Source organism: Magnolia sinica, chromosome 17, assembly GCF_029962835.1.
Source record: "Magnolia sinica isolate HGM2019 chromosome 17, MsV1, whole genome shotgun sequence".
Classification (NCBI taxonomy): Eukaryota; Viridiplantae; Streptophyta; class Magnoliopsida; order Magnoliales; family Magnoliaceae; genus Magnolia; species Magnolia sinica.
In genome coordinates, this window is record NC_080589.1 from 22,074,368 (window position 1) to 22,087,268 (window position 12,901).

Sequence of the window (12,901 nt, forward strand, 5' to 3'; positions counted from 1 at the left end):
TACCTTTATGGCTCTATATAATATTATATATATTATTAATTGAATATTTGATTTGGGAGTTGGGTCAAGTGCGGGTTGGGTTAGGTGGGTCGGGTGGCTGGGTTGAGTCAGGTTTGGGTTGGGTTGCTAGGTTGAGTCGGGTGTGGGTTGAGTGTTAGGTTGTGGGTTGGAAGCAAGCTCGACTCAACGCGAGGTAAACTCGCCTTGACTCGATCCACTAGCTTGCTTTGAATTCAACTCGAAATGTTTAGCAAACAAGCCAAGTTCCTATGATAAGCTTGTGCTCAAGAAGAGTGCAGGCGAGTTAAGCCAAGCTTGGCCCACCTTGACTACTCGGCTTGATGTACAACCCTATCAATGAGTAGGTGCGGCCCTGCTTCACCCATCACAGTGCGGCCCTAGCCATGGGGCTCACCTTCACGTATTTGTTGTATATCCATATCGTCCATCCTTTTTGCCAGATCATTTAGGATTTGAGCCCAAAAATGAAGCTAGTACAAATCTCAGGTGGACCATACTAGAGGAAACACTAGTGATTGAACGCCCACCATTAGAAATTTTCTAAAACCCATCGTAATGTTTATTCTTCACACTGACCTGGAGGGAGCGAAAAAACAAATACCACCTTGATTCAAAGCTCTTGTGGCCCACAATAAATTTTTAACGGTCAATCACCAGTTTTCCTGTAGTGTGGTCCATCTAAGATTTTTATCAGCTTCATATATGGGCTCATATCCTAAAATGGTCTGGAAAAACGAATCGGCCGCGTGGATATACTACATGTACATAAGGTGGGCCCCACCGTCAGGGCTGCACCGTCTTGCGTGAAGCCGAGGCCGCACCTACTCCGTTCCGTTTAAGGGGAAAAAAAATTACCAGTATACCGAGGAATTTAGACATTTGAATCATTAACGATATTGAATTTTGGAATGTTCTAGAAGCATGATTAGTAGTCTATATTCACACCTTGATTTATTAGTGGTACACACTCAAAATTTCTTAACCATCTCTTTACTTGGCCATCTAAAGTGGTCCCAAGAATACCCATCCTTAAATCATGGACCCCACCTGTGTAAAATTCTGGACGCAGACTGCATCCTACGGTAATCCATCCGGGCAGGGCTCTGTGGGGCCCACCGTGATGTAAGTGTTTTATCCACGCAGTCACTGCTTTTCCAAGATCATTTTAAGTTATGATAATAAAAATGCGGCAGGTCCACATCTCCACTGGACCACACCAAAGGAAGCTGCACTGTCCACATCTCCACTGGACCACACCAAAGGAAGCTGCACTGATAATGACATCCACCGTTGAAACCTTTCTAAGGGCCATCTTGATATTTCTTACCATCCAGCCTATTCATAAGGTCATGTAGACGTGGATGACGTGAAAACACAAATATCAGCTTGATCCGAAACTTCTCCAACTCCCAAGAAGTTTTTAATGGTGGAAGTTCAATCCCCACTTGTGGTCCACTTAAGCCTTCGACCTGCTTCATTTTGTGGTTTATTTCTTAAAATGATCTAAGAAAAGCGTTTAACGGCGTGGATAAAACACTTACATCACGGTGGGCCCACAGAGCACTGACCACTAACACCTGCCTACCTGCAGCGTCACTAGCCAAGCGGCATCGATAGTGTTGCTACTCAACCTGTAAGGGGCCGTTTGGCCGGGTGGATTGGAAGGGATTGAATGGCACTAGGGTGGATGGCATGGATTTCTAGGTAATGGTGGTGTTGTCAGTGGATTGTCAGTGGATTGTCTTAAAGATCCATGGGATTGGGATCAGATCACCGACTCTGTTTGGCACGCCTGGCCAATCCCGGGATTTAACTTCCAATCCCTTTCGATACCATCCAATCCCTTCCAATCCGACCGGCCAAACTAGCCAAGCGGCATCGATAGTGTTCCCATTACAAAGCTTTGCATGTTAGGCCATCATGCGAGTCAGCTAGGTTCTCCTACGCACAAAAAAAAAAAAAAAAAAGGTGAGCCATGCTCACCAAAAAAACCATTGTGGGGCCTACCACGTTTTGTACATGTCATCTAATCCATTGAGAAGATGTGTCCCGCCAGAATGAACGGACAATCCAAAAACCCAGAAATTTCAAGACAGGTGTACCACACCAGTTGATTTTAGTGGTTTTATCCATGATTTTACATGCTATGGCCCACCCAAGTTTGGCTTGAGAGCCAAAGAGAACATGAGCTAGTGAATGGATTGGATGTCACGCACACATCATGGTGGGGCCCACACATTCAGTTGGAGGTTATGATTAACCAACAAATCTTTGCAGTGGATCCGGCCCCATGCCACACCTCAATTGCATCTTATTTTATACACGGAAACCAGGGCGTGAAACCGAGGCCATCCATTTAAATCGATTAAAAGAACAATTCTTTTAATAATTAAAAGTAATGTATGGGTATTTTAAACAAGTTTGATTTTTTTGGCTGAGCATGATATTTCATACGCATGCAGTCCACCGTGGGGCCATTCCACATGCGAGTCTTCAAAAATTATTAATGGGCAGACCTACTCTTGTTAGAAATGTGCCATGTATGTAAATGCAAGTGCATGTGTCCCATCCATCATATTCTGCCACCGACATATGAAATAACTCTCTCTCTCTCTCTCTCTCTCGATTTTTTTTAAAGAGAACTAAGAAAATTGTAGAGCAAAAGGACAGGATTTAGGCAACCTGTCAAAAACACTTTCTTGTATTATATTTGAGGCATGAACCGTGTGTGCATTTCTCTTATTAACTTTAGAAAGGGACCAAAAGGGAGAGAACCAAGGAGAGATTTCACATGGAGGTTTTGCTAGAGATATGGTGGCCCACTACAAGAGTATGGTAGGTGGCTTCTTTTTTTTCCTTGAATTGCATTTTAAATGATGAATTCAGCAAAGATGGCTCTCACAATTTGACCTAAATGTAAAAATTAATAATAATAATAATAATCATAATCATAATAAAATGATGATTTGAACCTTCATATTCAGGATTCTATGCCACAGAGACCATGGTAAGAAACATACGTGCAACTAGAGTTGTACACGAGTTGAACCGAGTGGAGTTTGGGTCGGCTCGGGTCGGCTCGGCTCGGCCAATAGCTAACCCCAGCTCGATCCTTGAGCCTGACTGGCCAGCTCGACTTAGTTCGGTCAGCAGCTCCAGCCAATTTGAGCAGAGTTCGAGTCTATGCGACATCTTCTCAAACATGTAGAGGGCATCTTCAAATTTTCACACAATGCAAAACAGTAAAAGCAGCTCACAGGTATTTCATCAAACATTGGGCAGGCAACATCAAAATCATGATTTGAGTGTAGTTTTATAATGTGAAATTCTTTTTGATAGTGATTTGTTTCGTATTCATTCCTTCGCCACTAGCCGATCTCATGCAGAATGTATGCACCCGAAACAGCACTTCATTGAGTCATTTCATCAAACACTTGGCGAGCAACACCAGTATCAACATAATCGAGTCACCAATCCGATTCGATCCAAGCTCGAACTTGGCTCGAAAGAATTTCGAGCTCAAAAAATCAGCTCGACTCGGCTCGAACTCAGTTTTGAACCAAGTCAATCGAGCTTTTCCAAGTCAAGTTGAGCGAGTTAACCGAGCTAACTCGGTTCATGTACAGTTCTATGTGCAACAAATCATTATGCAAGATGAATGGAAGGATAATCAATGAAGCATGATTATAAAATTATAGATTCTATGTGGTGGTACCGACAATAAGAAAAGCTAACATCGAACTAAAGATGTAATCTAAGGGTGTAAACCAACCATCATCATGCCGTAGCAAAACCCAAGAATGGAGAGATACTTCTGAAAAGATCGCCAAGCTAATTGCTTGTCTTTTAATGGTAAAATCCGTGCCGTTCCTCGAATAACAACCATATTTTTTAATTCCCAAAATACCCTCTCTTTTTTTTGAAAGATCCTCCAATGTCTTTGTTTTTTACTCCAATGTCCCTCAATTACTCAAAGTTCTCTACCTTGTAGAAACTAAATGCAGGGGTAGAAAAGTCCTTTGTCTTCTAGCCTTATATAACATACACATTTGGAGGCTACAAATTTAAAGTTTATATCTATCCATTTGTTGATATTGTTTTGGGCATGGTCCATCCATGGTGTGATAGAACAGCCCGGTGGTTTGGATTACCATCAGTTTAGAAGCAGCAAATTGGTGCAAGGCAATGATTAGTGTAGCTATTGTTTCCTTTTCCTCTCTTTTTTTTTTTTTTTTTTCGGATATACTTTATTTTTTGAGATTTTTCCATATAAATACCCATCCTTTAGTTGATTTCCCAAAACCCTTTATTTTTTTACAGGGCTCATGATGATAATTATATGAAATCCATTCAAATCATTAGTTCAGCACAAAAATTTAGGCTTGTATCCCATAAATGGTGCCAGGAATCATGTCCCACACAAATGGAAATAATTTGGAGGATGAGCATTTTCCTGTATATTGTTTCCAATCATGTGGTCCACATGAATTATAAATGGAGTTGATGTTTAGGCTCTTGACCTAACATGGGGTGTCAGACCAGGCGGTGGAGGCAAATTTTATATAAACATCACACTGGTACCCACTCGACCTACCCACCTATTTTGTTAGGCGGTACCGGAAGGTAGTGGAATGATAATTATATCAATTAATAAGGTAGCTTTCAAAAATTAATGAGGTAGGTTTCGAAAATCAATAAGAACATAAATTCTATACAAATTAAGTTGTTTTTTGTAATATTCTCTTTCTTTAATTCTTTTTGGACAGTTTATTTTTAATATTTTTCCATATAAATGCCCATCGTTGATTGATCAATCCTCACTCTTTTTAAAAGGTTTATGAAATAAAAGCTGTATTTTCAGGTATGAAGTGGAAAAAATAACTTTGACAGTGACTGAGGAAGAGTGAATTACAAGAGACTTTAGTAGCTGAAGAGACAGACGTTAGCAGCTGAAATGATAGTTTTGCTTTGATTTTGACAGAAGGAACATTTTAACCACCTTTTGCAGTTGGCATTAAGATGGCATGCCTGTTGTGATGTTTTTATTAAATCCACAATGTCCATTAATGTCAACCACACATGAACCAAAAAATAAGACATATTCAAAACTAAAGTGGGCCATACAAGAAGATACAATGGAGGCTGGACACCAACCATTTAAACATTCTTGGGACCAAGACGTTTTGGATCAAGATGATCTTTGTGTCATCCCTTCATCCAAGTATGAATAATCAAATGAACGGTTATGATCGTACAGTGAATGGGTTATGTAGCAGGATTCGATAACTTATTAACTATGGGCCTTTCAATCATTTACAAATAGAGTAATCCGTGTGGATTTATAAGGGTGCAGGCTTTTCTAACTAATGGCCCTAAAGTTTAGGCGTTTATTTATAATAACTTTTAAAGTAGGTGATTTTTAAAAAAACACACACACAAGGATAGGCTTGTATATGAAAAAGGCCCTTTATTTTTTTTTTCCTTTTCTCAGCGCACATAGGGTCTGAAAGGACGGTCCAAATTGGAGCTAAAAATCATGATAAGTGCGGCTACCAGGATCCAAACATCAGAAAACTGAAAAGTAACCTTTACCTTTCACATCCAACGGCTAAGATATTAAGGAATAAAGGAATCGGTCTAGATCTACGGTCAAGATTGAGTGGGGAAGGAATTTCTCTTTTTTCTCTTGCTCAATTTTTGTATGTATGGGGTTTTCTCTTTCTCTAGTGTTTAGTGAAAGAGTCTAAATATATTTAGCTGGAGAAAGATTTTTTTTAATAAAAATTTTAAATCTTTAAAATACATAAAAGTTAAAGTAACTTTCTCACCAGGCCCACACCATGTGCATGGAAAGTTTGTATATTCAAGTCATTCAAGAAGTGGGTCCTCCAACGTTAGACATCATGGGGGCATTGCTCGTACATGTATCATGTTGTTGTGTGTGCCTAGCAACATGGGAACACAACATGTGAGGCTATAGAAAGTATGTGTAAGATGAATGATCTTAAATGCTTGCCTAAAATAAAGCAAGGTTGCATTCTATGTGGGTATTGAAATCATGTGTAATGCTGATGAGTGTTCTTATATATTCCATTCTTTGAGTAATCTGTCAGATTACTCAAAATTCAACGTGTGACTCGCATGGCTTGGAGAGAGATTTGTAGAAAAAAAGAAAAGAGAAAGAATAATGAGAAAATAGGAAGAAGATAATTGCATTCCTAATATTTTTTTAGTTAAGATGAGGTAAGGTTGTGTTATAGTTAATGATGTTGAAAATCTTACAATTATGAGTGATACTAATTGAAATATTTTAATAACTATATATATATATATATATATATATATATATATGTCAAAAAATAATAATGGGTTTACTGAAAAAGAGGGAAGAAGTATGCAATGATAACAATTATACATTTCCCTAGGAAATTATTCTCAAATATAGGAGGATAACTAAAAGATGAAAAAAGTTGCAGCAGGAATCCTACTATTGACATCGTTAGCAGGAGAGACCTTTTACAGAAACAAATAGACTACAAATTTAACGGATCTTTAAAAAAAAAAAAAAAAGATTCTCATGTCTCATATAAATACTACATTATTGAGAACATAAATTAATTACTATAAAGCTAATTAGTTTTTAGATATACAACCATTCCAGAAAAATAACAATATCAATCATTTTACATGTTATATATGAGCCCATGGGGCCCACTTGAGGATGGGTCCCACATGTTGTTCCCTATGAATTCCTCTTTTTCAAATTTCTCTTAGGAATTCAAATTGAATTTTAAATTTAAACTTTTACAAGATCTCTCGGTAATTGGATTTTTTTAAATTTTTTTTTACGCACGCACACACCCCACACACTCACGCCTTAGTGGAATTTCATTACCTATGGGTACACAAACCCTTGACCTGGTGTTGAAACTCCGGAGAGTCTACCAACCGAGCAAGAGTAAGGACCCAAAAGAGCAAGAGTAATTGGATTGGAATGAGGGAACCTTTATAAAAAGGGATACGCATTCCTCGTTCAATGCATCAAAAAACAAGATGTTCTCGTAGTGAAAATAAGGAGTGACTCTGAATGTCCCCGTGCGCGAAAACACGAAATGTTCTCACTTCCCCAGCTTTCTTCTCTGTCTATTTTAATTTGGTTTAATTTGAATGTGAGGTTGACTCGGATGTAAAGATGTACTTAACTTGGAGTTACCACTAGCCAAATTAAGCTTTAAATTATATGGCTAATTAGAAATCATAGAATCGTGCAAGAGTCAAGGAATCGTAAAATCACGCAAGAGTCAAGGAACCGTAAGATTCCCCAACTCAAGTAACTACTGCAGTTGATCTGCAACCGTATATCCTGAGTGAATGCCTCGGTTACAAAAAAAAAAAAAAATGATTAGGCACCATTTTCCGCCTGCACGATGTACGGTCTCTACTTTATGAGATTTTATAGTTTTTTAGAGGATTCAGCAAAGCTATGACATTATTGTACACCAATCTTATTTTTAAAATGCTCAATCAAAGTAGCTACTTTAATATTTAGATCTTTGTGAACTCTGTCTTCTACTATTATACAAATCCATGCTGTTGTAGCCATGTGATTTCCCGTATCATTGATGAAACTGCTAGCATGTTCATCCATGTGTGTTTTTACTGTAAAGTTCTGTCTATTTTGATGAAGACTTGCATGTATTCTCCATTGGCAATTCTCTCTCTTGCACTTAACGATGACATGCTTATTATCGTTGTTGATGTACGTCACTTCATTCCCATGTACAACAAAGTTGTGTCGAAGTGTCACCCAGAAAGCTTCAACATTATCGAACTCTTGCCTCACATAGCAGTTTGGATCGACAGTAGTGAATCCACATAGTTCCACATCCTCCTCATTTTACTCAGCCTCGTTAAATGGCTCATCAATGACATATTCATGTTCTGACAACTGCGATGTATTGAGCTCAGGTTGATCCTCCCAGCCTGGCAAATGTTCATCTTCCACCAGACAGATAACAGGGTCCCCACCATCATTTAGATTTTCATAATTGTCTACGTCATTATCACATCTTTATCATGCACTTGTACCTCCATGGTCCTTGATCTAGCATTGCACCTCCATCTTCCTATTCCGCCACACCATCTCCTTCTGCCTCGCCTGTAACTATAACATATATTTCCAGCTTCAACCTCTTCTTGTTCTGATAGAGATAAAACATCTCCATTTTCTTAACATTGGTTCATACTACTCCCATGCTCTCTTCTAGCCTTTTTCGTGGTAACTTGTACTTCAATTCAACATTTTGATTAACCGAACAGTTAACTAGACTACGCACATGACAATTTAAGTACATAAATAAAGTTCTGTCTATATCTAGATCAAATTCTTCCCACCAACATACGTCAACTTGTTAGATGGGGTCATAACATAATTTCATCCGCAGTTTATTTGTGTCACTACAATGTCCTCAAGCGAAGTCATCTTTATCATCTATATGAAAAATATGATTTGATACATTTCACTATGGGTTCGAATATCCTACTTCTACATTTAGTTTTACTTTTTAGTCCATCCAGTAACATATCATGTATTGTTCTCTTATAATTTGCATGCAAGTTGAAAATTTGGCAACATCTCCCCGCAATTCTCCGAATATATGAACAATTCTCTATTGATTCCATGACATTAATATTATCTATTATTTACAGAGGAGACATGCAATCAATAAAGAACCATATATCTAGAGAATAAGAGGGTGGTGTGTTGAATCTAAACTCGCATGTAAATTATGTAGAGAACAACTTACATACATGATATGGTACCAAACTGTCTACACTTTGGACATCTAAAAAATCAATACAGAGCAAGCATCTCTCAGTCTAATAAGCATAATGGAGCACTTATTACACACATCTACTTCAGTTACATACGTTTATTATAGAGATTGGACTGTATATGTTGTTCTGCATAATTTTTAAACGAGTAAGTAGATTTAACGTGAATCTACACCACTAAGTGGCCTACTGATCGCAATAAAATACATTGTACAGAATCCATTGTTAATTAACCATAGCATAGCATATTACAAGAGACAAAAACTAATCCTACAGTAGACATGGTTAGGAAATAGTGCATGCAATAATAAGTTTGGATCATACTACATCACATATCAACCATCCAGCCACATATCAATGCACACTATGCATTATAAAGTACCCATACAGTCATTGTTGTCAAATGAGATCACATATGTGCATACTGTGGATCAAATCGCATCCATGATGGCATATGCGATCCTAGCAAGTATGCCATGGCATACTTTTATATGCGACCAATATGCGATCGCATGTGCAAGTATGTGATCGCATACTGCATATGCGATCGCATATTTCCTTATAGCTAGAGTGCAAATTTTTTAATTTTTTTATTTTTTCTATTTGGAGAACTTTTGCCTATAAATAGGCACCTCATATCCCCTCCATTTTCACTATTCTTTACTCCAAAGCTCTAAATCTCTTACTCTCTCTCTTACTCTAATCTCTCTACAATTATTTCAAGTATGTTTATGTTTTTGTATTTTATAAGTTGTGCTTATTTTTTTGTAAATTAAGTTGTAAGTTATAACTTGTAAGTTAGTTATCCATTTATCAGTAAAATTTCTTTGTTCGAAGTTTATAATAATTAGTTCTCTTTTAATGTAGCTTGATTGTTTTGTTAAAATTTATATAATATAATATAAGTAATTAAATATATAACTTAATGAAACACTCAAACTATAATAAAATAAGTAAAATAACCCAATCCAATCATGTGTATTAATTAGGCAAGTTTTTCCTCTTTTTTTTAGAATTTTTTCATTTTTTTAAAATTTTTTCCTTTTTTAAATTTTTTATTATTTTATAAAAAATATGCAATGGCATATGCGAACAGCATATGCTGATCGCATACAATTGCATATGCAATTTGACAACATTGCATACAGTGAATGCATTATAATGTCAACCATCCAGCCATCTATCATTGTACAATATGCACAGTTATAAGAGTAACCACTGGATATCATATTTCAACCATCCAATCACATATCATTGTACACTACGCACATTTATTATAGTAATAGTGGTATATCACATATCAACCATCCAATCATATATCACTGTACAGTATGCACAAGTCATCAGAGTAACCATAGTATATCACATATCAACCATCCAACCATATATCACTGTATATTATGCAAAGTTATAAGAGTAACCATGGTATATCACATATCAAGCATCCAACCATATATCATTATCCAGTACGCACAGTTATAAAAGTAACCACGGTACATAACATATCAACCATCCGCACAAGTCATCAGAGTAACCATAGTATATCACATATCAACCATCCAACCATATATCACTGTACATTATGCAAAGTTATAAGAGTAACCACGGTACATAACATATCAACCATCCAACCATATATCATTATCCAGTACGCACAGTTATAAAAGTAACCACGGTACATAACATATCAACCATCCGTACATATCATTGTACACTATGCATTGTAAAGCAGCCATAGTATGTTAGAAGAGTAACCATCAAAGTATAAAAATGCCCAAATTCAAATGGGAATTAGGGGGAAAATGCCAAATTCAAATGGAAATTAGGATATAAAAGCACCCAAATTCAATTAGGGATTAGAAGTATAAAAATGCCCAAATGCGAATGGGGATTATGGTTTTTTAAAATGCCCAAATTCAAATGGGAATTAGGGTATTAAAATGTCCAAATTCGAATGAAGATTAGGGTAAAAAAATTGTCCAAATTCGAATGAAGATTGGGGTAAAAAAATTGTCCAAATTTGAATGGGAATTAGGGTATAAAAATGTTCAAATTCGAAGAGGGTTAGGATATCAAAATGTCCAAATTCGAATGGGGATTAGGGTATTAAAATGTCCAAATTTGAAGGAAATTAGGGTATCAAAATCTCCAAATTTGAAGGGGTATTAGGGTATCAAAATGCCCAAATTTGAATGCATATGCAGGGCCCATGTTAATTTCAATCCACCGTGTCCGGAAGACATAAGACAAAATACACTTTACGAGCTATAGCTCAAATTGTGTCCCACAGACCCAAGACATTTACACTATATAAAAATGTATAAAAAATCACATAAGGCCCTGCACGCACAACAAAACGTGTAAAAAAATTTGCAAAAGTTGAAAGTGACAGATTCTGTCATTGCTCAAAATCGCACTAGCCCTGCACTCTTTGCAAAAATCTATAAATATGTACGACATTAAAGTGACGGATACTACCATTGCTCAAAACCATGTGGGGTTAGAGTTTTTACTGCACTGATGAGAGGAAGAGAATGAGAGTGCAAGAAGAAGAGAACGAGAGAAGGAAGAGCATAGGATTGTTGTCGAAGAGGGTTTCGACGAGCTGCTATTGATTTCACATGATTACAGACAGGAAGAGAAACTATTGATTTTGATCGACAAGGATTTGCTACGAAGGTCAACTGACAAGGGTTACGACAAGGGCAACCGACGAGGGTTTCTCAAAGAGCTGCTATCGATTTCACCGAAGGGTGAAAAATCGACTTTTTACCCATGGTTTTTACCATGGTTTGCTTTAACTGAAGAGCAATTTAGCCATTTACAAAATACAGTTCGTATACATTTGAAACAGCATATGACGCCAGGCAGTTATATCAATAATAACGGAAAATGGTAGGTGGATTACTTGAAATATTTTAAAAAGGCATGTTTCCAAAAATAGAACAAAAGGTAGGCAGTTATTTGTAATTATCTCAAAAAAACTCCATACACTTTTGTACGTGGGTGGATCACCAGTGTGAATTTTGTTGATAAACTCCACTGTGGATACCACCATATGCTTCCTTGGGATGATTCATGCACTTGCCAGATTGGCATATCCATTGTGTTAACGTGGGCATATAGCATGAATGTGAGGCTAGCAAACATCTTCATTGGATATAAGATCATCCTTTTTTTCTTTTTTCTTTTCTTCTTCTTTTTTTTATTTATTTATTATATTTATTCTTTTTAGTTGTGCCCCATAGAAAATGTGGATCCTGATTTTGAAGACTCACATCATCTGCATCCCTGTTTACATAGGGATGCTGTTAAGAGCGTTGTAGTTCCTCGCTATGATGTGGCCTTTCAAAATTGTAGGATTTTTGTTACCTCCATAAATCATGGCAAATGTGAAAATTAATGTTTTTTTTCTCTTCTAAGGTTTTGTTTTTGTTGTTGTAATTAGCTGTTGTTGTTGTTGTTATAAATACACTGCACGGGAATGACCACTCCATTCCACATATAGCCTTGCTGATCATGGCAATTATCAACATCCACATCCCAATTTATCATCAGCTAATCAGTCTGTAATACATCAAATTCTGATGATCATGGAAGAGCTGCAGCAATTGATGATCAGCCATCTGATCTGTAGGACATCAGATTCAGATGATTATGGGAGAGCTGTCATCTCCCAGAGAAGTGGCCACCCCCTCAAATTATTTTCAGAAAGCTAGTTGCATGTTAATCACACTATTTTCTAACATGCACATATGAATGCATGGAATCTATCCACACCCTAACTTGCACCTGCCACATGATTGAAAGAAGGACATAAAATACAAGGACCTGCTTAAATAATCACAAATAAAATAGTAACTAGCTTGATCATGGGCAAGGATTTGGATACAGTGCATGAACCCTGTTGATCTCGGTAATTATTTCTGGCGTGAGCTCCACATTACACGCTTCAATGACCTCTGTCAGCTGCCATGGTTTGGTGGCTCCAAAAACGGCACTGGCAACCAGAGGATGCTTCAAAACAAAAGCTGCACACAAGAGG

At 37.2% G+C, this 12,901-nt stretch overlaps 1 protein-coding gene across 7 annotated transcripts in view; it reads right to left on the minus strand.

Moving 5' to 3' along the window:
- Positions 1-3,226: 3,226 nt before the first annotated feature.
- LOC131230785 (uncharacterized) overlaps positions 3,227-12,901 on the minus strand; it is a 36,799-nt gene continuing 27,124 nt past the window's right edge. For 2 of the 7 annotated variants that reach the window (XM_058226755.1, XM_058226752.1), the window contains 3 exons: positions 12,749-12,887; positions 5,859-5,966; positions 3,227-3,429 (listed from right to left, as the gene is read on the minus strand). In XM_058226755.1, the coding sequence (XP_058082738.1) occupies positions 5,894-5,966; positions 12,749-12,887 (212 nt within the window). In that variant the 3' untranslated portion in view covers positions 3,227-3,429; positions 5,859-5,893. Of the gene's footprint in view, positions 3,430-5,858; positions 5,967-7,538; positions 8,175-11,068; positions 12,888-12,901 lie in introns of those variants that run through there. The other 5 variants (XR_009164095.1, XM_058226757.1, XR_009164096.1 and 2 more) reach the window with 4 other exon arrangements.